Here is a 27,762-nt window from a genome sequence, read left to right on the forward strand (position 1 = left end):
ACTCATTGATGGATGAGCAAATATTTAGTTCTATATTTAGTTTTATAGTTTCTTTGTTTAGTTTTTATTTGAAAGATCTATTCAGTAGTGAAAGTGGTGTGTTAAAATCACCCAGTATTATTGTGTTGTGGTTTATTTGATTCTTGAAATTGTTTGATGTACGTAGATGCTTCATTGTTTGGGGCATAAATATTTATAATTGTTATGTCTTGTTATACATCAACAAGACAGTGTTAAATGTCCTTCTTTGTCCCTTCTGATTAACTTTGGCTTGAAGTCCACTTTATGTAAGGATAGAAACTTCTGCTTGTTTACATGATCCATGTGAGTGATGTGTTTTTTTCCCATCCTTTCACTTTCAGTCTGTGGATGTCTTCACCTATGAGGTGAATCTCTTGGAGACAGATATTGTTGAGTTTTGTTGTTTTAGTCCAATTTGCTAGTCTATGTCTTTTGATTGATGAGTTTAAACCATTAACATTCAAGGTTATTATTGAGATATGATTTGTATTCCAGTCATTTTGGTTTACTTCTAGCTTTTAATTTGAATTTGTTTCTCCTTTGACTCACTATTCCTTTAGTGTTCTTTCTCCCTTTGCTGATTTTCACTTCTTTCTTTTTATTTCATCTTCATGGAATATTTTTTTGAGAATATTCTGTAGAGCAGGCTTTCTAATTATGAATTCTTTTAATGTTTGTTTATCAAGGAATGTTTTTATTTCATCTTCAAATCTGAAGCTTATTTTGTATGTGTGTGTGTGTGTGTGTGTGTGTGTGTGTATGTGTGTGTGTGTATGTGTGTGTGTGTGTGGTGCTGGGGATCAAACCCAGGGCCTTACGCATGCAAGACAAGCACTCTACCAACTGAGCTATATCCCCAGCTCTGAAGCTTAATTTTTATGGATATAGGATTCTTGGTTGTCATCCATTTTCTTTCAGTGCTTGGTGTATGTTATTCCAGGACCTCCTAGCTTTGAGAGTCTGGGTTGAGAAATCAGCTGAGATTCAAATTGGTTTACACTACCATATTGTTATTAAATAAAGAGAAATATAAAAAGAAATTTAAAAGATACATAGGAAAATGTGTTTGACATTTCTGTTTTAATGAAATATATCTTTTGTTAAATATAGAGCTTATTGAATGAATAAACAAAACATGTTATACATATACAATGGAATACTATTAGCCTTCAAAAGGAGTGAAATTCTGACATGCACTATAACATGCATGAATCTTGAAAACACTATGTTAAGTGAAATAAGTCAAACACACAAGAATAACTATTATACAATTCCACTCATATCAGGTACCTAGAATAGTCAAATTCATCAAGACAGAAAGTAAAAAACAGAGATTACCAGAGGGTTGGAGGAAAGAAGGAGAAATTATTGTTTAATGGATACATGTTTCAGTTTGGGAAGATAAAAAAAAAATTCTAGAAATGGATGTTGGTGATGGTTGCAAAACTATGAGAATTTACATAATGCCACTGAACTGTATGTACACAATCTATACATTAAATATATAGAAATATAATCTCCACAATAAAACAATTTTTTTAAATAGAGCTTATAATTTCTTTTCAAGATCCTATGGAAAATTTATTTTTAAGAAATATCATTTTATACCTAAAATAAAATAAAAGGTGGCATTTTATAACAGTAAAGCTAAATTTTAAAAAACAAATTTAAACACAACCACAAAAATATAAAGTTGCCTACTGAGGATTCAAAACAATGCTCTAGACAATTATTGGGTCTAAGATAAAATAAAAACTTAAAAGCCATTGAGAGAAGTAGGGATTTAGCTCAGTAGTAAAGCACTTGCCTAGCATGTGCAAGGGCCCAAGTTCAAACCCCAGTACTTCAAAGAAAAAAAAGAATTTTTAGAAATCACTGACAATAAATATCAGCAATACTTAATAAAACATAAGATACAGAAAGGCTATATTCAGAGCTTTTGTTTTTACTATCAAATAACATAAGATGTAAATTTCTAAATCAAGAACTTAAAGAAGTAACAAGAAAACTAATTAAAGTAGAAAATTATTTCAAAAATTATTTGAAAATAATGAATTAAAATCTGGTATGAATTAGAAAAATACTATAAGAAATAATGTTTGTAAAAGAAAAATCAATCTAAGAAAAATGTTAAATAAAACCAAGAAATGAAAAGCAAGATGTTACAAATTCAGGACAATCTTAAAGAATGAAAATATAAATAAATACATATATAAATGTTTGAGATCAATGTTAGAAAACCTGGAAGAAATGGGTAACTTTTCAAAGATATAGTATGTAAATGATTTTTAAAAACAACTCTTGGGAAATGTAAAAAATTGGATAAATCTGTAGTGATGAAATAAGTAACAAACACATCAACAAGTTACTTCTCCAGTCTCAGATATCTTTATGATCTATTCCAGATATAAGAAAAAAGTGAAAGCTGTACATTTCATCTTATGAAGCTATCATAATTTTGCTAATAAAACCAAACAAAAAGCAACAGCCATTGGCACAACCTCAGGTACATCCATGCCATGATCTTAAATTTAAAAAAAAAAAAAAAAGACTGAATGCAACAACTTGGGGAAATCTTAAGGAATGTTAAGGAATTGTGCTGGAGTGAAAAAAGCCAATCTCAGAGGATTACATATTATATGATTCCATTTATATAATATTCTTGAAATGATAAAATCACAGAAATGAAGAACAGATTAGTAGTTGGCTGGGTCAGGAGTGAGAAGGGGATGAATATAATTACAAAAGGAAAATGTGAAGGATCCATGTATTAATGAAACTTCTGTATCTTGAATGTGGAAGTGGATACATGAATCTGCACAGGTGATAAAATTGAATAGAACTAAATACACAATTACACATAAAAGTAGGGAACTTGGGAATTTAAAAAAAAAACTATGGGCAAAACTCACTTGACTTCTAAAAAAACACTTATTTAAAAATGAAATGTTTGGAATTGGTGATGTGCTCAGTGGTGGAATGAATGGTTAACACCCAAGGCCCTGTATTTGATCCCTACCACTAAAAAAAGAAACGTTAAATTAGACATGTATTTAAAGAATGACCCACCACAATTAATTAATTTAATCTATTTAAATAGATTTTCTCCCAAAGTTGTAAGGGACATTTACTATTAGCAAACCTGTGATCACTAGACTCTTTTAAAAAATTTTTTTTAGTTATAGATGGACACAATACTTTTATTTTATTTATTTATTTATTTTTATGTAGTGCTGAGACTTGAACTCAGCACCCCACATGTGCTGGCAAGTGCTCTACCACTGAGCCAAAGGCCAGCCCTGATCACCAGTATCTTAACCAATAGTTTATAAGCTATTAAAGAATTTCAGTTGATAATTTTAAGAAATGTTAAAACAGTACTTAATAAAAATCAAATACATATTTATGTATTTTTTAATTAAAAAATTTTTAGTTATATATGGACACAATACATTTATTTTATTTATTTATCTTTATGTAGTGCCTCACAAATGCCAGGCGAGCACTCTACCACTCAGCCACAATCCCAGCCCTCATATTTATATTTTAAAAATAAAAAAAATTCAAATAAAAAGGCAATCCCAAAATATAAGATGTTCTCACCGATATTACAAGAAAAGAGTTAAAAATTTAAAAGTCCTTATGAGGGAGACAAAATAATCATTTGCAAATGAAAATCAAAGAGGATGTACTTAAAACATGGGATGTAGCAGTTTATGGGGCTTAGTAAAAAAGTCATCCCACTATGAATGTGTGTTAGCTTTGTATTACTGTGACAAAATACCTGAAATGATCAATTTATAAATAGGAAAGATTTATTTTGACTCACAGTTTCAGAAGTGTCACCCATGGTCACTTGACCCTGTTGCTTTGGGCCAGTGGCAGCACATCATGACATGAGTGCATAGAAGAGAAGGCCCATTGACCTCATGGTAACCAGAAAATTAGAAGACAGACCAGAAGAGACTGAGGTCTCAACATCCCCTTCAAGGTCATCTCCCTAATAATCTATCTTTCTTCCACTAATCTCTACTTCCTAAAGGTTTACCACCACCCAACAGCACCATCAACTGTGAGCCAAACCTTCAACACGCAGGCCTCTGGGAAATATTTAAAGATGCAAAATTTAATAGAATGCAAATGTGTTTTTGTGGTCTAATAAAGGCTTTGTTAAAACAATGGACGTCATCATATTTTGCAACTGGACCTTCATTGTTTTCCTGCTTCTTATTTAACATTGTTTTGGAAATTCTTACCAACATTACAAAAAAGGAGATAAAAATTAAGAAGCTCTTGTAAAGGAGTCAGAATCATCATTATTTGCAAGTGAAAATCAAAGGGAATATACTTGAAAAGTAGCTTACTTGATAGCAGCACTTAATATTAAGCAAAGTTGACACAATGACTATATAAAAAAATGAGTTTTCACCAAAAACTTTTGGCTTTGGTAGATTCTAAACAAAATCTCAATTGAACTACTTTGGAACTTAATGAAATTAATATCAGTTCATCTGGAAAAATTTAAATAATTAGACAGGAATACTTTAAAAATCTTGAAAAAGAGGAAAAGGAAGCTTACCCTATAGACATTGGTTGGAATAATGTGATGCCAGTGAAAAATTCACAGATCATTGGAACAGAAAAAAATATTTTTGAAACAGACAGTAGTATTAAAAAAAAACTTATATGTACTAAAATAATAGGGAATAGATGATTTGGGAAAATGGGCTCTTTGAGAAAATTATAAAATTAAAATCTCACATAATACCAAATAAGTTTAAGAAAGATGAAAGATTTGATATTAACAATTAACTCAAATTTTTAAAAAGCAAGAATAATGCATTTAAACATTTACCTCTCCTCCAGAGAGCAATGATGCATGGGAATATAGAAATTTTTGTGTATTAGAAAACAAAGCAAAAGCAAATGTGAAAGCTAAGTGTAACTAAGCACACATTTAAATAAATAAGAAAACTTTAACATCCCATTACCAAGAGCAAAAAGGGAACAGACATATCAGATTTTCTCTAATGAAGATGACCAAAAAATAGGTGTGAAACATTTTCTTCTATCAATTCCATGGTAAATTCTAATTCATGATTATTTGCCATTTAACTTTCCTAAGAGTTCTTTCAAAATTACTCAGCATTTGTGAGAATATTATAAAAAATGATAAATGTACTTATGGTAAGAGGATATATCTATACTGCTATCACAAAGATAGTTTCTTAATGTAGACCAATAACCTCAAATATTTTTCAACTTTTAGCTCAATAATCAATTCAATTTTTTAGTAATTTATACTAAAAAATTACCACATATTCATAAATATAAAGAACCTCTTTAATTTATAAACTTCTATGTATTTATTTAAATAATAAAGTCTACTTTTAATAGTTATTAATTTAGCTTTTACTTGTTTGTTTAAAATTTTACGTTATCTAAACATGTTGATATGCTTGGAGCTTTTTCAACTCACATTTTTGTCTTTTTCAAATTCTTTACTTGTATTTTTGACATCACTACTATCACTTTTTTTAAAAAAAAAGTCTCCCCAGTAGTGATTTTATTAAATTAGTTACTTTATAAAATGTTGCAGGGTCATAATTGCTAACAGCTTTCTCAAACTGGTTAACTGGTGCACTTTGCATCAGTGTTTTATATAACATTACATTTTTTCCCATATTTTTATTGGTGCATTTAGTTGTACATAATAGTGAGATTTGTTGTTACACACTCATACATGCAGACAATATAACGATATAATTTGGCCAATATTATTCCCAGTCCTTCTTGGCTAATGGTTTTTTTGAAGCATTTCAGTTGGACATGTAGCCCTCTCCAAATCTGTATGAGATGCTATCTTGGCAAATTTTATTGCAAGTTACAAATATTAATATATATATTAGAAGAGTTATTATTTACTTTTGTCCTGGGTGGAGATTTTTTAATCTTCATAACAAAACTTCCTGGATAACTTGCCGGATGACTTTCTAAATTTGTGTAAAATTTCTTTGCCTACTTTTGTTAGGTGACATCCCAAAATATCTATAATTAGCATTGATTGAGGTCAGGTAAGGTTCATCTATCTTCACCAAACATTATATCTTGTTCAAAAGAGAGTAATTCAGAGATGGTTCTATAGAACAAAAATGTCTTTTTAAAAAATTTAATAACTATCTCTTTTAAGAGAGGCAATTTTTAAAGAATAACTTTTACCATATATAGGAACATATATAGGTATCATATATACCACAAGGATTTAGGTACAAGAGTGTTGAAGCATTATTTTAAAACAGTTTTTTTTAAAAGTCAAATATCCAGCATTGAAGTTACTGAAATTAATTATTAATTGTTATACATCCATTGCACTTACTACCGTAAACTCATTAAAATTCTGTGTTAGAAGGATATTTAATAACTTAGGGAAATGATCATGAAATAATAATTGAAAAAATTCTTATAACAAAATTGTACCTTCAGTTGTAAAGAAAATATAGAGAGATTTGCATATGTGCATGGGAAAACACTAGGGGGAAATCACCAAAATAATTTGGTGATTATTTTTAGGTTGTGACATTAGGAATGATTTGGGTTATCTTCATTCAAGTAATGAGCAAATGCATAATGCTCCTGTCCCCATCTAGCTAGATGAGTTTGGAGTAGACTTTAAAAAAATGTGGTGGCGGGGGTGGGGGACAGGAATAAGCATGATTCCTGAGCCCTGTAACTTTTCCTTACCTTACCAACTCCAATTGGCCTGCTCTCACTGTATGCTTTGCTTCACCTGTCTGTCTGCAGTCTTTTTTTGTGGACCACAACAGTCGAGCTACCACTTTCATTGACCCCCGAATCCCTCTTCAGAACGGTCGTCTTCCCAATCATCTGACTCATCGACAGCACCTCCAGAGGCTCCGAAGTTACAGCGCTGGAGAGGTAAGGATCCCCATATCACCAGCACCACCCCAGTCCTACTGCACACCAGTCAGAGTCTCTAATCTTCTGGCGAGGCCAGAACTATTTCTTAGTGACCAGGATCTATGGTTATCTGCTCCATGGAAATGAAGTCATGCGTATACTATGCTCTAGAAAAATGAATGACCACTGTGGTGGACCCACTTATCTCTCTACATTTGTCTTCAGATTGTCTTCCTTCTGCCTTCCTATTTGTGCAAATCACCACTACTAAAAATTGATGTAGTTTAAGGAAACTGAAAATGCAGTCAGGAGATCCCATACTTCTGCCTGGAGCTGCCCCTGCTGAGGCCTGCCAATCACCCGTGAATAGTGAGGAGACTATGGAATTGCTTTGCAGTGTATGACTGGCTTTAAACATCTACCTCCATACCTCCATTTAAGATCCTGGGGAAGACTTCAGAAAAATGTATACATTGACTAAAAATTGGGGGAAATTAGCCTGGCCCCAGGAATACTCTATTCCCATCCTACCATAGCTGTTCCCTGGTTTTATATCTTCTGTCACTAGCTATAGTTACATGGACCATGAAGGGCTGTCATCTCTCTCTCGCTTTCATTGCCTTTCTGACTTAGTCTCTATATCCCCTCTCCCTCCCTTTCCCCTGTTCTTAAGGCAAAAACTCAAAATACAGCTCCTTTGTACTTCCAATCAGTTCCTGATAGTATTATGAGCAAATCATTATTTTTTAATTCCCCCCAAATCTGGGCCCTCTTTCCACAGAAACCACCAGGATCTCAGAAGATAGGGGATCTGAGAACAATTTCCCATAAAATAGCTTGTAGAATTGGACTACAATGAAGTGGGGAAAGGGGGTGTAGGGAAGAAAGGAATATGTATTTCTTCCCAACAGAAAGTGTTTCCAGAGAGGGCCGCAGTGCTGTCTCAGGAAAACCTGGGAAGATTGCAATCTGCCTGGCAGCCATTCCCTCCAGATAGCAAACCTAAGTCTCAGTGGAGGAAGGAGCCTGTCACTGATGTAAGGAACTGATGATTTACTACTTTCTCAGGAGTAGTCCTCTGTGTAGTCTGAGAGATGTAACTGCTTCCACACAAGGACACTTATGACTTAATGCCGAAATGGGCGACAAAATGAATTTTTCTTTCATGGGTTCATCTTAGGTGCTATTGTTTTAAAATCCTACTGAAGCAATGTTATATCTTCCCTTCCCCTTCCGTATATACATGTGTATGTGGCCATGCAGAGAGGAGTATTATATATCCCTGAGCATTGCGTGGGTACCAGGCCCCTCTAGGTGAAGATGTTTTTATAGACTATAGAAAGCAATGCCCCAGTGTCCCAACTCATCATGCATAGTTCCCGTCCATGCTGGCACTTTTATAATACCTCAGAAAGAAACTGTGTTTTAGTCATCTTGTACTTCAGAAAGTACTTCTAGAAATTATACAGGATAAATTCTAAATCCACATCAACTCAAAATATGCTATTTTACTTTATTTAAAATGTCCAAGCTCCTTAATATCATTGAAGAAATTTCAGTATTAATATAACAAGTTATAAGAAAGCTATGCACCAGAGACATATTTATTGCCAATAAAACAAAAATATCAATTACCTAATGCAAATATCAATTACCTAATTAATAAAATTCATACACCTTTGAAGATATAGATCTCTTCCAATTATAAGAAATTCACCTGAAAACATAAATATTAAAAACTTTTCTAATAAAAAGAACAAGATTGAGACCAGGGGTACAACTTGCATTACCTGTTAAATAGCCCAAATATAGTTTATTTAATATCAAAATTCACAGCAAAGTGCCATCTGTGTCAGTCAAGAACTAGCTGAAAGACTAATGCATGGCAATGAGAGAACATGAATGTGCATCAGCCATCTGTGTACTTCCTAATGTATCCACTCCCAAAATTGGATGTACTGACTCTGTACATCCAATTTTCAACCTTATCCCACCCTCTGTCCTGCTCTTTCTTCAGGTAGCTTCAAACTGGCACATAGGAAACTAAAAAAATAGCAGAGAGAGGTTGTGTTTTAACCATCTTTTTAACCAATGTGACTAAAATATCTGAACAGAACAATTTTAGGGGAGGAAAAGTTTATTTGAGGGATTACACTTTCAGAGACCTTAGTCCATAAACAGTTAGCTTCATTCCTCGGGACTTGAGGTGAGGCAGAACATCAAGGCAGAAGAGTGTGGTGGTGGGAAGCAACTCACATGATGATAAGGAAGTAAAGAAAGAGAGAGGCTCTAATCTCCAGATACAAAATATGTACCTCAAAGCCACTTCTCCCAATGCCCACCTCCTCCAGCCACACCCTAGACACCCTCAGTTCCACTCAGTTAATCCCTATCAGGGGATTAATTCACTGATTGGGTTAAGACTCTCACAACCTAGTCACATCTCCTCTAAACCTTCTTGCATTGTCCCCCATCTGAGCTTTTGAGGGAGACCTCAGATCCAAACCATAAGAGAAACCAGAAAACAAAGACCCAGTCTCCAAGGAAGCAAATATCTGGTTGCTTCTACTGGAAAAGCGTAGGGAATGAGGAGACAGTAAGGACTCTTGTATAAATACAGAGGGGTGCAATGGAAGATGTTGACTATGTTTGCTGTAATGTGGTTTTGCTCAACAAATATTGATTTAGTATATGGCTTGCTATGAGCACTGTGGAATATAAAAAAGTATGAGACAATCCCTCCCCTGGAAAAGTTTTATTCTATTTTTGAAGTCAGGCCAAAACTTCACAGAGAATTAAGTAATGGGAGAATCAGAATATGAGTGAGTGCCAAGAGATGTTGGAACAAGTATCAAAGAAGTTCAAAAAAGGCAAAAGATAGGTATCTTTTAAAATAAGTACCTGACCTAAAAATTGGAAATTGGTAAAAATCTAGTTAGGTACAAAGGAGGAAGAAGGGCAACTTCACAGAGCATAGCCTAAGGCTCAGAGTTAGGACTGAGAAAAAGCAGTCAGGAGACAGAGAACAGTTCAGTGTAACCAAAATAGCAAATCTCTATTGGGTAAGTCTTGGTTTTTGGAAAGCTTTGAATGTCCCATTGAAGAGTTGGGGTTTTTTAAAGAGTGCATTGAATTAATTCAAGGAAAGTAATGTGATTATTTTTGTATAAAAATGGACTTTTGAGATCATTTCACTATTGTTTCTCAACAGAGAAAGAGTATTGGCATTGTGGGGCAGGACAATTCTTTGATGTGTAGAATTGTCCTAAAAGCTTTCCAGACCTTGCAGCTCAGCACCCATCCATGAAATGTCAGGCATTCCCCTCCCCACCCATCATTATGACAGTGAAAACAAGACAAAAAAAAAAAACAAAGCAAAACAAAAAGCCCTATATTAGTCAGGGTTCCTCAAAGAAACGGAATTGATAAAAAAGATGGATGGGTGGATGGATGGATAGATAGATAGATTGACAGAGGAAATGAGAGGTGACTTATTATATTAATTGGTTAATACAATTATGAACTGAGTAGTCCCAGGAAATGCTATCTGAACAGTGGGAAACCAAGAAAACTAGAAGCATAGCTCAGTTCAAATCTGAAGGCTAAACATCTTTTGAATTATTCTTTAACTCACCTGGAAATTTTCCAGGCAAATTCCTGAATATAGTTATCAGGAATATAGGATTTATGCATAAAAAGATCATTATTTACGACTTTCATTTGTACCTTAATGCAGTGACATATCTGCCTGCAATTGTATTAAAGAACCAACAGTTGGACGCAGTGGTGCTCGCCTATAATCCCAGAGATTCAGGATGCTGAGACAGGAGGAGTACAAGTTCAAGGCCAGCTTCAGAAACTTAGCAAGGTTCTAAGCAACTTAGCAAGAACCAGTCTCAAAATAAAAAGGGATAGGGATGTGGCTCAGAGATTAAGTGCCCCTGGTAGAGGTTGGGGAAGACTCTCCTAATAACTTCCAAATGGAATTAGATATAGATAAATGTAAAGAGTATAAAGAGCTATGAATATCAGGTCTCATCTCACCATAGGTAAAGAAATCACTGAAGGTTAACAAATTTATCTTCTTTTTACTATAATTAGCAATATCAATTAACATTAATAAGGAAGGATAAGCAGAACACATCATTTTCACTTCTTTTACTACCTTATCTTGGTCAGGTTAGAAAATCACTAGTCAGAAAATTTCTGGAAACTATACACAGAAAAACTCAACAAAGATTGCTTAAGGAAAATTCAAGGGTCTGGAAGGAGGGAGAAACATTTCACTGTGAAACAAAAATCATCTTTAGCTATTCTTTGCCATGAGTTTCTTGGACATCAAAAGTCATTTCACTAGCTCAGCTGATATGGAGATGTCACAAGGTGCCTGCTTGTAGGGAAAATAATTTCTGCATTACTTTCTAAAATTAGTAAATGCCCTCTTAATCCTTTATAATTTACACTTAATTATAGGTTTTCTTATAAATTTATAAAATTCATACACCTTTGAATATAAACTTTCTTAATTATAAACAATATGTACTGGATACAGAAAACTTGGAAGAACTTTAAAAAATGAGCATAATTCCCCATCTGGAAGCACTCCTTGGTGCACATAGAAGGAAAAACTTGGATCATATTGTCTACGGTTCTGAATCCTACTTTACCTTTACAGTATACCTTATAGATAAATTCCATGTCATTAAAATTATTCCATGAATTCTACTATGGTTCTACTATCATTTAACTCAAAATTTTGTACATTATGTTTGTTGTCATTTTTGACATTATAGAAATACTGAACAACTCAAACGTAGATCTCTCTTTTGTTTTCTTCATTCTGAAAACTTTAACAAACAAACAAAAAACTAAAGATGATGCTCATTTGCTGAGAGCCACAGCTGAGTCAGAATGGCCCCTGGCATTTTGCCAATAGTATTGATTGACAGCCGAGGCATTACTATCCGCCTTGGCCGTTACTTTGCAGTTCTCACACTCCTTTGGAGTTCTCGTGGGGATTCCCGGGGATTCCCAGAGAGTTCCCATTGGTTGGGGAAGTGCAGGAGGAGGGATTTTCTGGAGGAGATATTTCCGGTGGCTGGTTCCTGGACGAGCTGTGTGGCATGCGGGAGAATTCCCCGGGAGCGTGTGTGAAGTGTTTTGGTGGAGTTCAAAAATAAAGTTTGTTCCTGCTTCAGTGGCTCGTGATTTGTGCTCAGCCAGACTGCGGCACTCATTCATTATTTTGGCCTTTCCTCTCAACTTGATTTTTTTTCTAACATTAGATCTCCAGTGTTCTCAGAGGAACTGACTTTTAACCCAATCAGTCTAAATCTTGTAATTTTTAATCATGACTTTTAAAAAACTACCAATATACACTTGCAAATTGTAATGCTGAAGAGAAGCTTGTTTACTAGCCACTGAAAACTATTTTCTTAGGATATATATTCTGTTTTGCCTGGGGAGTTAAATGTTTGTAGTTTTTACATTTACAACTATAATTAAAGCTGTCAACATCAAAAGAAAAAGAAATACTAAAAGTAAGCCCCGACTGCACCAAGTTTTCATTAGTCATAAAATAATCAATCATCATGTGTCTAGGGAAAGGCAGATCACCAGGGCACCTGGGGCCCTTCTCTCCTGCGTGCTTCCTCCTCCTCCTTTCTTCTTCTCCTCCTCCTCTCTCTCTCTCTCTCTCTCTCTCTCTCTCTCTCTCTCTCACACACACACACACACACACACACATATCTCAGAAACTCAGACCAAAAGGTTCAAATGCCAGGAAATTTGAATCATGTAATTTTAGTTTTAAAAGGAAAATCCAGGCTTCCATCATTTGCAGGAGTTAGAAAAGCAATGTTGGCATCAAGTTTCCAGTGAGATTCAAATCAGTCATTCAGGATGGATTGTTTGGTACCACTTCAGGACTGTACGGATCCTTACACATTCTAAGTTCTACCTCAATCTTAGAATCTCAGAATTTTCTTCATCCCTGCCTGAAACTGTCTTCCTCTCTGTCAATTCCATGGCCTCTTGTTGGAGAAGAATGTTTCTGTCTAATCATCTCATCTTTTGATTCTATTCTCTGAGTTTTGCAATACCAACTCTTGGAAGATGGTACTATGGCTCAAGGAACCTACAAGTTCTATCTGCTCCCAATGTTGTTTCTTCTAAATCTCTCATAGTTGGTTTGATGGATATTTGCCAGTTAGCCATCTGCCTTAGGGTAGCTGGATTTTATCTGGATTCTGAATTCTCCAATTGGGCTTAGTTTTGCTAGTTAGCAGGTAACCTCAGAAGTAGGTGCCAATTTTTCCATAAAATGAGAGCCTCAGCAACTCTGGAGGCTGAGGCAGGAGGATTACAAGTTTGTGTTTGAGATTAGCCTCAGCAACTTAATGAGACCTTGCCTAAAAATACAAATTTAAAAGACCTGTGGGGCCAGCACAATGGTACATGCCTGTAATCCCAGCAGCTTGGAGGCTGAGGCAGGAGGATCACAAGTTCAAAGACAGCCTCAGCAAAAGCAAGGCACTAAGCAGCTCAGTGAGACCCTGTCTGTAAATAAAATACTAAATAGGGCTGGGGATGTGACTTACTGCTTGAGTGCCCTGAGTTCAATCCCTGGTACCAAAAAAAAAAAAAAAAAACTGGGGGCATAGCTCAGTGGTAGAACACCGCTATTTTAAAACGACAGCACCAAAAAAATGAAGCCCTGCAACACAAAAATTTCATGTAAAGCCAGGAATAGAAGGAGCCCTCCCTGTTTCAAAAGCCACTTCTTGGGCTGGGAATGTGGCTCAGTGGTGGACTGTTTGCCTGGCATTCATAAAGCCTTAGGTTTGATCCCCCCCACACACATACACACACACACAATCCCAATTCTTTTTAGGGTGACCCACTAACAGTTATGCTTCTTTACTTGAAGTTGAACAGCAGGGAGCTTCTGAGTTCTCAAAGCTTGATATCAGATTTAACTGTTTCCCCAATTTCTCTCTGTAGATCATCACTTAGGTAATATTCAGTTGATGGTCTTTGAGAATTCTGTCTTTACAGCATCAGAAATGTTTTAAACACATTAAGATGAACTGTTACAATTTCCTCCAGGGAAACGAAACATACCATTTTAGTTCCAGGAAACATTTACAGAAAAAAAAAAAGATAAATGTGGAACTCCATACTGCGTACTTCATTAATATCACTTTGTATTGTAACCACTTAATTGAAATTATAAAGTACTGCTTCAGAAATATCAGCTTCCAAGTCTCAGCTTCTGTCTACCCTAGCTGAACAGAGCTGAGTGCTAATGGCATCAAGGTGAGAAGTCCACCAAAGTGGCTAAAATCTATTTCCTTGACCCTCAATTAAGCCCTGGGCAATGAACGAAAAGGATAGATCTGCATCCCTACTCACTTCCAGAAGAGAAGAAAAGGCTGGTAGTTCAGATCTGCAGACAAAGGATGGTTTTTTTGTTTCTTTGTTTTTTTGTTTTGGGGTTTTTTGTTTGTTTGTTTGTTTTTGTCAGTGTGAATTTTGGAAGTAGGACCTAAAAAAAAAAACAAAAAAAAACAAAAACAAAAAACAGCAATTACTATGTCTTTAATTTGGAATTGCTAAGTCATTTATCCTACTTTAAAATTGGCAATATCACACATGACCAGTCCTAAGTAACCATTTGGAATTGACCTGATCTTTGTAGACTAGGATCTTATCATCGCTCCTAAATTAACTGTGAATGAATTTTGTGTTTTTTTCCTTTTCACATTTTTTAATTGGTGCGTTATAGTTGTATATAATGATAGAATTTCTATAACCTATTTGTACATGCATGCAATATATTGGCTAATATAACTTAGCCAATATCACTCCCCAGCACTTACCCCCTCCTTCTGCACCTCCCACCTCCTGATTCCTTTCCCCTACTGATTTCCCTTTTTCATGAGATCTCCACCCTTCCCCAACTTCCTTTTACTTTTCCCTCTCTGCTTCCATATATGAGAGAAAAAAACACAACACTTGACCTTCTGAGTATATCTTATTTTGCTTATCATAATGGTCTCTGGTTCCATCCATTTCCTTAAAAATAATATAATTTCATTTTCAAGACTGAATAAAACTTCATTGTGTATATATTCCACATTTTCTTTATCCATTCACCCATTGATGGACACCTAGGCTGGTTCCATAGTTTGGCTACTGTGAAATGTGCTGCTATAAACCTGTGTATATATGTATCTTTAATTCTTTAAAATAAATACTGAGGAGTAATATAGCAGGGTCATATGGTGGTTTCATGCCTGGTCTTTTGAGAAACCTCCATATTGATTTCCATAGTGATTGTACTAATTAACAATCCCACCAACAATGTAAAAGTGTTCCTTTCTCTCCACATCCTCTCCAGCATTTAATATGATTTGTATGTTTGATGACTGCCATTCTGACGATGTAAAATGAAATCTCAGTGTAGTTTCTTTTTTTCAGCATAGTCTTTATTAGCATTTCCCAAATTACTAATGATGTTGAATATTTTTTATATATTTGTTGGCCACTTATATTTCTTCTTTTGAGAAGGTCTGTGTAATTCATTTGGCCATTTTTAATTGGGTTATTTATTTTTTGGTATAAGATTTTTTATCTCTTTACATAGATATTAAATATCTAGATATTAAATAGTAGAAAGCAAAGATTTTTCTCCAATTTTATGGGTTCTATCTTCACATTTCTAATTGTTACCTTTTCTATGCAGAAGCTTTTTAATTTGATGCTATCTCATTTATTAACTCTTGGCATTATTTCCTGAGCTTTAGGGGTCCTTTGAGAAAGTTGTTGCCTGTGCCTATAAGTTGGAGAGTTGACTCTAGATTTTCTTCTGGAAATTGCAAAACTTTTCTGGTCTAATTCCTACATCTTTGATCCATTTTGAGTTGATTTTTGTGCAGGGTGAGAGATAAAGGTCTAGTTTTATTCTTCCACTCATGGATAACCAGTTTTCCCAGCACCATTTGTTTAAAGACTGGTTTTTCTCCAATGTAGGATTTTGGTACCTTTGTGAAGGATCAGATGACTATAGATGTGTGAGTTTGTCTCTGCTTTCTATTCTGTACCATTGGTCTATATGTCTGTTTTTATGCCAGTACCATGCAGTTTTTGCTATGGTAGCTCTGTAGTATAATTTGAAATCAGGTATTGTGATGCCTTCTGCGCTGCTTTTTTGGCTTGAAATTGCTTTGTCCAAAAACAATTTCTGCATCTTTTGTTCTTCCAAATGAATTTTAGGACTTCTTTCTCTAGTTCTGTGAAGAATGTCATTGCTATATTTTTTTATCATATTAGAGGTTATCTTTTTAATTTTATTATTAGTTTGTTCTAATTAGTCATGACAGTAGAATGCATTTTGACACATTGATCATTGGTATTTTGATGGGGATTATATTGAATCTGTATATTGCTCTTGGTATATCACCATTTTAACAATACTAATTCAACCCATCCATAAATATGGGAGGTCTTTTCATCTACTCGTGTCTTCTTCGGTGTTCTCTAGTTTTCATTGTACAGGTCTTTCACCTACTTGGTTAAATTTATTCCTAGGTTTGTTTGTTTTGGGCTGAGGCTATTGTGAATAGAATTGTTTCCCTGATTTCTTTCTCAGAAGATTCATTGTTGGTATATAGGAAAGCTATTGATTTTTGTATGTTGATTTTAGAATCTGCTACTTAGCCAAATTGGTTTATTAGCTCTAGAATTTTTTTGGTGCAGTTTTTTTGAAACTTTAGGTAAAAGATCTTATCAGCACTGATAATTAACTTCTTCCTTTCTTATTTTTATTCCTTTTTATTTACTTCTCTTTCTTAATTGCTATGGCTAGAATTTCCTGCACTATATTAAATAGGAGTGATGAGAGTGGGCATCTATTATGGTTTGGAAGTGAAGTGTTCCCCAAAAGCTCACATGTGAGACAAGGCAAGAAAGTTTGGAGAAAAAATTATTTAATTGTGAAAGTCTTAACTCAATTAGTGAATTAATCCCCCATGAGATTAACTGATTGGTAACTGTAGGAGGTGGGGGATTGGAGGTTTGGCTTTGGGGTATATATTTATATTTGGAATTGATTTGTTCTTTTTCAAGGGCTTTGAAATGCATCATTAGGTTGTTGGAATCTTTCTGATTTTGTTATGTAGGCATCTCTCTGCTGTCTGATCATCATGTGAGCTGCTTCCCTCTGCCACATTCTTCTGCCATGATGTTCAGCCTCACCTCAAACCCTGAGGAATGGAGCTGGCTTTCTATGGACTAAGACCTCTGAAACCATGAGCCCTCAAATAAACTTTTCCTCCTCTACAGTTGTTCTGGCTGAGTCTTTTAGTCACAGCAGTGAGAAAGCTGACTAAAACATCTTTGTCTTGTCCCAAGTTTTAAAGGAAATGCTTTCAGTTTTCCCCATTTACTATGAGATTGACTTTGGGCTTTTTATATATAGCCTTTATAATGTTGAGGTGCATTCCTTCTATCCCTAGATTCTTCAATGTTTTCAAAGGCGTTCTCTGCATCTGATGAGATGACTGTACAATTTTTGTCCTTAATTCTCTTTGGATAATAAAATTATCTATTACATGTGATAAATTATATTTATTATTTGTGTATGTTAAACCATCCTTGCATTTCTGGAATATAACCAACTTGGTAGTGGAGTACAATCTTCCTAATATGCTGTTAAATGTGATTTTCTAACATTTTATTAAGTATTTTTGTATCTATGCTCATCAGGAATATTAGTCTGTAGTCTTCTTTCCTTAATGTGTCCTTATCTGGTTTTGGTATGAGTATAATATTGGCTTCATAGATTGATTTGGAAGTGTCCCATCCCTTTTTATTTCATATAATAGTTTTAGGAATATTGGCATTAGCCCTTCTTTAATGCTCTGTTAGCATTAACTGAGAATCCATCTGGTTCTGGAATTTTTTTTGTTGGAAGGCTTTTTTTAATTGCTTCTTTCTCATTACAAGTTACTGGTGTGTTTAAGATTTCTATGTCCTCTTGATTCAATTTTGGCAGATCCTATTTGTCTAGAAATGTATCTGTTTCTTCTAGATTTTCCAATTTATTGGAATATAAGTTTTCAAAATCGTCCCTAATGATCTGCTGGATTTCTGAGATATCTGTAATGATTTCAACTGTTTCCCCTCTAATCTTACTAATTTGGGTTTTCTCTCTTTCTTTTTTTTTAAATATTTTTTTAGTTGTTGATAGACCTTTATGTCATTCATTTATATGTGGTGCTGAGAATCGAACCCAGTACCTCACACATGCCAGGCAACTATGCTACCGCTGAGCCACAGCCACAGCCCTCTCTCTTGCTTTTGGTTAGTTTGGATAAGGGTTTATCATTCTTGTTTATATATTCAAAGAAACACCTCTTAATTTTACTGATCCTTTGTATTGTGTTTTAGTCTCAAGTTCATTGATTTCAGCTCTGGCCTTAATTATGCCTTCTTTCTGCTGGTTTTGGAATTGATTTGATCTTTTTCAAGGGCTTTGAAAAGCATCATTAGGTTGTTGGAATCTTTCTGATTTTGTCATGTAGGCACTCATAACTGTAAACTTTCCTCTTGGAACTGCCTCCATCGAGTCCCAGGGGTTCTGGTATGTTGTATCACTATTCTCATTTGAGTCTCAATTTCTTTATTTATTTCTCCCTTGATTTCTTCTATCATCCATTCATCATAATCTTCATGTGTTTATATATTTCTGTAGGATTTTGTCATGTTGATTTCTAATTTCATTCCTTTATTATCTGATAAGATGCAAGGAATTATATCAGTTTTTATATATACGTGTTCTCTAAGAGTTGGTTTGTGGCCTAAAATATGGTTATTTTGGAGAATGTTCCATGAGTCACTGAGAAGTGTATTGAACTACTGCTAAATGAAATAGTCTATAGATTGTGATGTTCTCTCTCAAAAGCTTGTGTACCTCCACAGTGGTTTATCTTGGTACCCACATGGCCTCTTTCTTGGCTTTTCTGTGCTCATTTCCTGCAACTTTCCTCAGTAGACATTTCACAGCACTGGCATTTCTTAATCCTGGGGGGTCTCCACTGCAGCTTCAGCTTCCTCCTCACATCTCCAAGTATCATCCTTTCAGAGGTAGCCCACAGGGACTCTGAACCTGCTGCACTTTGCCTGGCCTCCCAGGCCTTCCTTTGAAATCTTAGTGGAAACCTCCATGACTCCCTAACTACAGCATCCTACATTCCTACTGAACCAGCACTCCATAGTTGCTGCCAAGTCCTGTCACTATCTTGAGCAGTAGCCAAGTCTCTAAGCTTCTGGATGACAGAGCATATTAAAACAACTTCCTAGGACCCCCTGTGAAAGCAGGGTGCCTCACTGGTCTCTACTCAAAATAATTTTTTCTTTTACACTGTTGAGGCTGAGATGGGTGTGTCTTACCAATTCTTGAGATACCCTCAAGTCATCTGTCCTATTGTTTTGGGTAAAGTAATTAGCTCCTTTAGTGGTTATAAGTTTTTTAACAACCACACCTTCCATAGCACCAGTTTTACTCACAATTTTCTAGTCAAACAGCAATTAAATCTTTCTGCTTTGCTTTCTGCTCCTGATGATCATAGTAAACTTGGCTAAAAACTGCCTGCAATATTCATGACACTGCCCAAACACTTTACTGCCTAGAAATTTCTTCTGCCAGATTAAGAAGTTCATCACCTTTTTTTTAAAATTAATTTTTATTGTAGGTTGTTCAAAACATTACATAGTTCTTGATATATCATATTTCACACTTTGATTCAAGTGGGATATGAGCTCCCATTTTTACCCCATATACAGATTGCAGAATCACATCAGTTGCACAACCATTGATTTACATATTGCCATTCTGGTGGCTGTTGTATTCTGCTGCCTTTCCTATCCTCTACTATCCCCCCCTCCCCTCCCCTCTTCTCTTTCTACCCCCTCTACTGTAATTCATTTCTCCCCCTTATATTTTTCCTCCTTTCCCCTCACTTCCTCTTGTATGTAATTTTGTATACCCCTGAGGGTCTCCTTCCATTTCCATGCAATTTCCCTTCTCTCTCCCTTTCCCTCCCACCTCTCATCCCTGTTTAATGTTAATCTTCTTCTCATGCTCTTCGTCCCTACTCTGTTCTTAGTTACTCTCCTTATATCAAAGAAGACATTTGGCATTTGTTTTTAAGGGATTGGCTAGCTTCACTTAGCATAATCTGCTCTAATGCCATCCATTTCCCTCCAAATACTATGATTTTGTCATTTCTTAATGCAGAGTAATACTCCATTGTGTATAAATGCCACATTTTTTTAATCCATTCATCTATTGAAGGGCATCTAGGTTGGTTCCACAGTCTTGCTATTGTGAATTGTGCTGCTATGAACATGGATGTAGCAGTGTCCCTATAGTGTGCTCTTTTTAGGTCTTTAGGGAATAGACCGAGTAGGGGAATAGCTGGATCAAATGGTGGTTCCATTCCGAGCTTTCCAAGAAATCTCCATACTGCTTTCCAAATTGGCCGCACCAATTTGCAGTCCCACCAGCAATGTACAAGAGTACCCTTTTCCCCACATCCTCGCCAGCACTTGTTGTTGTTTGACTTCAGAATCGCTGCCAATCTTACTGGAGTGAGATGGTATCTTAGGGTGGTTTTGATTTGCATTTCTCTGACTGCTAGAGATGATGAGCATTTTTTCATATACTTGTTGATTGATTGTATGTCCTCCTCTGAGAAATTTCTGTTCAGGTCCTTGGCCCATTTGTTGATTGGGTTATTTGTTATCTCATTGTCTAATTTTTTTTGTTCTTTGTATATTCTGGATATTAGGGCTCTGTCTGAAGTGTGAGAAGTAAAGATTTGTTCCCAGGACGTAGGCTCCCTATTTACCTCTCTTATTGTTTCTTTTGCTGAGAAAAAACTTTTTAGTTTGAGTAAGTCCCATTTGTTGATTCTAGTTATTAACTGTTGTGCTATGGGTGTCCTATTGAGGAATTTGGAGCCCGACCCCACAGTATGTAGATCATAGCCAACTTTTTCTTCTATCAGACGCCATGTCTCTGATTTTATATCAAGTTCCTTGATCCACTTTGAGTTAACTTTTGTGCATGGCGAGAGAAAGGGATTCAGTTTCATTTTGTTGCATATGGATTTCCAGTTTTCCCAACACCATTTGTTGAAGATGTTATCCTTCTTCCATTGCATGCTTTTAGCCCCTTTATCGAATATAAGATAGTTGTAGTTTTGTGGATTGGTTTCTGTGTCCTCTATTCTGTACCATTGGTCCACCTGCCTGTTCTAGTACCAGTACCATGCTGTTTTTGTTACTATTGCTCTGTAGTATAGTTTGAAGTCTGGTATAGCTATACCGCCTGATTCACCCTTCCTGCTTAGCATTGTTTTTGCTATTCTGGGTCTTTTATTTTTCCATATGAATTTCATGATTGCTTTCTCTATTTCTACAAGAAATGCCATTGGGATTTTAATTGGCATTGCATTAAACCTATAGAGAACTTTTGGTAATATCGCCATTTTGATGATGTTAGTTCTACCTATCCATGAACAGGGTATATTTTTCCATCTTCTAAGATCTTCTTCTATTTCTCTCTTTAGGGTTCTGTAGTTTTCATTGTATAAGTCTTTCACCTCTTTTGTTAGGTTGATTCCCAAGTATTTTATTTTTTTGAGGATATTGTGAATGGGGTGGTTGTCCTCATTTCCATTTCAGAGGATTTGTCGCTGATATACAGGAATGCCTTTGATTTATGCGTGTTGATTTTATAGCCTGCCACTTTGCTGAATTCATTTATTAGCTCTAATAGTTTCTTTGTAGACCCTTTTGGGTCTGCTAGGTATAGAATCATGTCATCTGCAAATAGTGATAATATGTTAGTTCTTCTTTTCCTATTTTTATGCCTTTAATTTCTTTCGTCTGTCTAATTGCTCTGGCCAGTGATTCGAGAACTATGTTGAACAGAAGTGGTGAGAGAGGGCATCCCTGTCTTGTTCCAGATTTTAGAAGGAATGCCTTCAGTTTTTCTCCATTCAGAATGATGCTAGCCTGAGGCTTAGCATAGATTGCTTTTACAATATTGAGGTATGTACCTGTTATCCCTAGTTTTTCTAGAGTTTTGAACATAAAGGGATGCTGTACTTTGTCGAATGCTTTTTCCGCATCTATCGAGATGATCATATGGTTCTTATTTTTAAGCCTATTGATGTGGTGAATAACATTTATTGATTTCCCTATATTGAACCAACCTTGCATCCCAGGGATAAATCCTACCTGATCATGGTGCACAATTTTTTTGATATGTTTTTGTATCCGGTTCGCCAGAAGTTTATTGAGGATTTTTGCATCTAGGTTCATTAGAGATATTGGTCTGTAGTTTTCTTTCTTTGAAGTGTCTTTGTCTGGTTTAGGAATCAGGGTGATGTTGGCCTCATAGAATGAATTTGGAAGTTCTCCCTCTTTTTCTATTTCCTGAAATAGCTTGAAAAGTATTGGAATTAGTTCCTCTTTAAAGGTTTTGTAAAACTCTGCTGTATACCCATCCGGTCCTGGGCTTTTCTTAGTTGGTAGTCTTTTGATGGTTTCTTCTATTTCCTCAATTGATATTGGTCTGTTTAGGTTGTCAATATCCTCCTGACTCAATCTGGGCAAATCATATGACTTAAGAAATTTATCGATGCCTTCACTATCTTCTATTTTATTGGAGTATAAGGATTCAAAATAATTTCTGATAATCTTCTGTATTTCTGAAGTGTCTGTTGTGATATTGCCTTTTTCATCCCATATGCTGGTAATTTGAGTTCTCTCTCTTCTTCTCTTCGTTAGCGTGGCTAAGGGTCTGTCGATTTTATTTATTTTTTCAAAGAACCAACTTTTAGTTTTGTCAATTTTTCAATTGTTTCTTTTGTTTCGATTTCATTAATTTCAGCTCTGATTTTAATTATTTCTTGTCTTCTACTTCTTTTGCTGTTGTTTTGCTCTTCTTTTTCTAGGATTTTGAGTTGAAGTATTAGATCATTTATTTGTTGGTTTTTTCTTTTTTTAAGGAATGAACTCCAAGCAATAAATTTTCCTCTTAGAACTGCTTTCAATGTGTCCCATAGATTCCGATATGTTGTGTCTGTGCTTTCATTTATCTCTAAGAATTTTTTAATTTCCTCCTTGATGTCTTCTATAACCCATTGATCATTCAGTAACCTATTGTTCATTCTCCAAGTGATGCATGATTTTTCCTTACTTCTTTTATCGTTGATTTTCAATTTCATTCCATTATGATCAGATAAGATGCATGGTATTATCTGTACTCCTTTATATTGTCTAAGAGTTGCCCTGTGACATAATATATGATCTGTTTTTGAGAAGGATCCATGTGCTGCTGAGAAAAAAGTGTAACTGCTTGATCTTGGGTGGTATATTCTATATATGTCAATTAAGTCTAGGTTATTAATTATGTTATTGAGCTCTATAGTTTCCTTATTCAACTTTTGTTTTGAAGATCTGTCCAGTGGTGAGAGAGGTGTGTTGAAGTCTCCCATGATTATTGTATGGTGGTCTATTAGACTCTTGAACTTGAGAAGAGTTTGTTTGTTGAACATAGCTGCACCATTGTTTGGGGCATATATATTTATGATTGTTATGTCTTGTTGGTGTATGGTTCCCTTGAGAAGTATGTAGTGTCCCTCTTCATCCCTTTTGATTAACTTTGGCTTGAAATCTATTTTATTTGATATGAGTATGGACACTCCTGCTTGTTTCCGAAGTCCATATGAGTGATATGATTTTTCCCAACCTTTCACCTTCAGTCTATGTATGTCTTTTCCTATCAAATGCATCTCCTGAAGGCAGCATATTGTTGGGTCTTGTTTTGTGATCCATTCTACTAGCCTGTGTCTCTTAATTGGCGAGTTTAAGCCATTAACATTTAGGGTTATTATTGAGATATGGGTTGTTCTTCCAGCCATATTTGTTTATTTATGTTACTAAACATGGTTTGTTTTCCTCTTTGATTATTCCCCGCCCTTTACTGTACTACCTCCCGCTGTTGGTTTTCATTGATATTTTCCATTTCCTCTTCCTGTAATATTTTGCCGAGGATGTTTTGAAGAGATGGTTTTCTAGCTGCAAATTCTTTTAACTTTTGTTTATCATGGAAGGTTTTAATTTCATCTTCCATCCTGAAGCTTAATTTCACGGGATACACAATTCTTGGTTAGAACCCATTTTCTTTCAGTGTTTGAAATATGTTATTCCAGGATCTTCTAGCTTTCAGAGTCTGTGTTGAAAGATCAGCTGTTATCCTGATTGGTTTACCCCTAAATGTAATCTGCTTCCTTTCTCTTGTAGCTTTTAAAATTCTCTCCTTATTCTGTATGTTGGGCATCTTCATTATAATGTGTCTAGGTGTGGATCTCTTATGATTTTGCACATTCGGCGCCCTGTAGGCTTCTAGGATTTGGGATTCTGTCTCATTCTTCAAGTCTGGGAAGTTTTCTGGTATTATTTCGTTGAATAGATTGCTCATTCCTTTGTTTTGGACCTCAATACCTTCCTGTATCCCAATGACTCTTAAGTTTGGTCTCTTTATGTTATCCCCTATTTCTTGAATGTTCTGCTCATGGTTTCTTAACAGCTTTGCTGAGCTGTCTATGTTCTTCTCCAGTTGAAATACTTTGTCTTCATTGTCTGATGTTCTATCTTCGAAGTGTTCTACTCTGCTGGTAGTATTCTCAATTGAGTTTTTAAGTTGGTTTATTGTATCCTGCATTTCCAGGATTTCTGTTTGTTTGTTTTTTATAACCTCTATCTCCCTGTATAATTGATCTTTTGCTTCTTGGATTTGTTTATGTAATTCATTGTCGAAGTGGTCGAAGTGGTCTTTCATTGTCTGATTTTGCTGTCTAATGTCTTCCTTGAGACTCCAGATCATCTGAAGCATGTATATCCTGAATTCTTTATCTGACATTCCATCTGCTGCAGATATTACCTCTTCTAAAGTTGAGTTGACCTGCATTGCTTGTGGTCCTTTCTTTCCTTGTCTTTTCATACTGATCGCGTTTCTTTCTGCTTGGTGAAACTGTTGTGTTATTGATTTTTTCCCCCTATATATTTATATTGCTCTTGTATAGTTGTAAAGTCTCCCTCGCAGGCTTTGGCGGTGGTTCTGCCCCTCTTCCAATTGAGGCAATGTGCCTACCACGCCGGGAGGCCGCTGTGCCTGTACTTTCAGTGGGCCTGTTCTTTCGGTGGTCACAGGTCCGCCTACCTTGCAGGCGTGAGCAGCGGCTCTGCCCCTCCGGTGGCCACTAGGCCTGTTCTGTTTGTTGGTTGCAGGTCTGTCTACCTAGCCGGCGCTGGTGGCGGCTCTGCCCCTCCCCCAACCGAGGCGATGTGTCTGGCGGGCCACTGGGCCTGTTTTTTCAGTGGTCACGGTTCCGCCTACCTTGCAGGCGCGTGGGGCAACTGTGCCCCTCCGCAGGTTTCTGGGCCTGACCTGCCGGTGGGTCGCAGGTCTGCCTACCTTGCAGGCTCCGGGGGTGGCTCTGCCGCTCTGTGGATTGCTGTGCCTGTTCTGCTGGTGGGTCGCGGGTCCGCCTACCTTGCAGGCGCCTGGCGGCTCTGCCCCTCCCCCAACCGGGGCGATGTGTCTGGCGGGCCACTGGGCCTGTTTTGTCGGTGGTCACGGTTCCGCCTACCTTGCACCCGCGTGGAGCAGCTGTGTCCCTCCGAGAGTTGCTGGGCCTGACCTGCCGGTGGGTGGCAAGTGCACCTACTTTGCAGGCCCGGGGGTGGCTCTGCCGCTCCGCGGGTTGCTGGGCCTGATATGCTGGTGAGTCGCAGGTCTGCCTACCTTGCAGGCGCCCGGCGGCTCTGCCCCTCCCCCAACCGGGGCGGGGCGATGTGTCTGGCCGGCCGCTGGGCCTGTTCTGTTGGTGGTCAGGGTTCTGCCTACCTAGCAGGCTCGTGGGGCAGCTGTGCCCCTCCACAGTTTGTTGGGCCTGACCTGCCGGTGGGTCGCAGGTCTGCCTACCTTGCAGGCTCGGGGAGTGGCTCAGTTCATCACCTTTAAATTCAGACTCATAGGCTCCTCAAAAGACTAGGCATGGAACCACCATAAGACCTAGCTATACCACTTCTCAGTATTCACCTTGAATAATAAAAGTCATCTGATTATAATGATATATGCATACTCATGTTTATAGCAGCACAATTCATAATAGCCAAACTATGGAACCACCCTAGATGTCCATCAATGAATGAATAGATAAAGAAAATGTGGTATATATAAACAATGGAGTTTTACTCAGCCATTAAAAAATGAAATTATGTTATTTTAAGGAAAATAGATGGAAGTAGAGACCATCATGTTAAGCAAAATAAGTCAGTTAGAAGGTTAAGGGTTGCATGTTGTCTTTCACATGTGAAAGCTAGAAAGGAAAAAGGAAAACAAAGGTCGGGGTAGATCTCCTAAAACTCAAAGGGAGATCAGTAGAGGAAAGGGACCTAGGGGGTGGGAGACAGAAAGAGAGACAGGGAAATACTGGGGAGTGGTATTGGGCCAATTATATTGTTATATTGTGCACATGTACAAATATGTAACAATAAATTCTTTTCAACTATAAAGCACCAATAAAAAATAAGGAAAGCAAGAAACTTAATTCAGCCTCACAGAAAGTCTCAGGACCTGGAGAAAAAGCAGATAACTTCTTAACCTGAACATAACATGAATGGCCTCTAGTCCAATTTCCTATAGTGTCCTTCTTTTCCTCTGAACCTCATGAGCCCAGTTTTTACTGTCCACATTCCCATCAAAATTCTGGTTTTCTGAGCTCCCACTGAAGCTTCTCATAAAGGTCCACCTTCAATATTCTAAAGCTTTTCCAGTTTGCATTGTTAAACTTTCCAAAATTCCTCCCACAAATTCCAAAAAGCTCCAATAGCTTCTGAACCACAAGGTCATGTTAGTCACAGTAACAACCCCACTTCTTGGTACCAATTTCTATTTTAGTCAGCTTTTCACTGCTGTAATCAAAAGACCTTACAAAAAAAATTAAAGGAAAAAACATTACTTTGGGAGCTCATGTTTCAGAGGTCTAAGTTCACAGATGGCCGAATCCATTCTCTGGGGTCCAAGATGAAACAGAACATTATGAAAGAAGAGTGTGGCAAATGAAAGCAGATGGGAACATTGTACCCAGAAGCAGAGACTGATCAACAAGAGCAAAATATATACCACAAGGGCACGCCCCTAATGACCCATCTCCTCCAACCACACCTGACCTGTCTATGGGTACACCCAGTTAATCCCTATGAGGGGATTAATACATAAATTAGGTTAAGGCTCTCATAACCCAATCATTTCACCTCTAAACTTTCTTTCATTATTTCACCCATGAGCTTTTGAGAGACACCTCATTTCTAAAACATAACAGATATATAAGGTGATGGTTATAAGGAAGGAAGAGAAAAGATAGAAAAAAACAATTAAAGGAAGAGAGAGAAAAAAATAAGAAAATTTGTTAGGGGGAGAAAAAAAGAAAGAAACAAACAAATAAAAATAAACAAACCAAAAACCTTTATCCTCAAAAGGCAAGACAAGGAAAAATAATCACATTTTTTTAAATGCTAAAAATGAGGCGGGGGAAGAAAAAAATACATATAAATATATATGCTCATGAACCAATTAGTGCAGCAAGAACACATACACACACAATGGAGAATAGATTCCTAGTGAAAAATGAAGAATTGTCTCCATGGAGAGGTCAAAAGAGTTGACAAGAATAGATGGTG

The 27,762-nt window shown here is 36.4% G+C and overlaps 1 protein-coding gene across 1 annotated transcript in view; it reads left to right on the plus strand.

Annotated features, from left to right (window-relative positions):
* The window catches only part of Hecw1 (HECT, C2 and WW domain containing E3 ubiquitin protein ligase 1), a 240,400-nt gene that overhangs the window by 141,946 nt on the left and 70,692 nt on the right, over positions 1–27,762 (plus strand). The window contains exon 14 of the mRNA XM_076864225.2: positions 6,823–6,957. Within this exon, the coding sequence (XP_076720340.2) occupies positions 6,823–6,957 (135 nt within the window). The remainder of the gene's footprint in view (positions 1–6,822; positions 6,958–27,762) is intronic.

This window comes from Callospermophilus lateralis, chromosome 1 (genome assembly GCF_048772815.1).
Source record: "Callospermophilus lateralis isolate mCalLat2 chromosome 1, mCalLat2.hap1, whole genome shotgun sequence".
Classification (NCBI taxonomy): Eukaryota; Metazoa; Chordata; class Mammalia; order Rodentia; family Sciuridae; genus Callospermophilus; species Callospermophilus lateralis.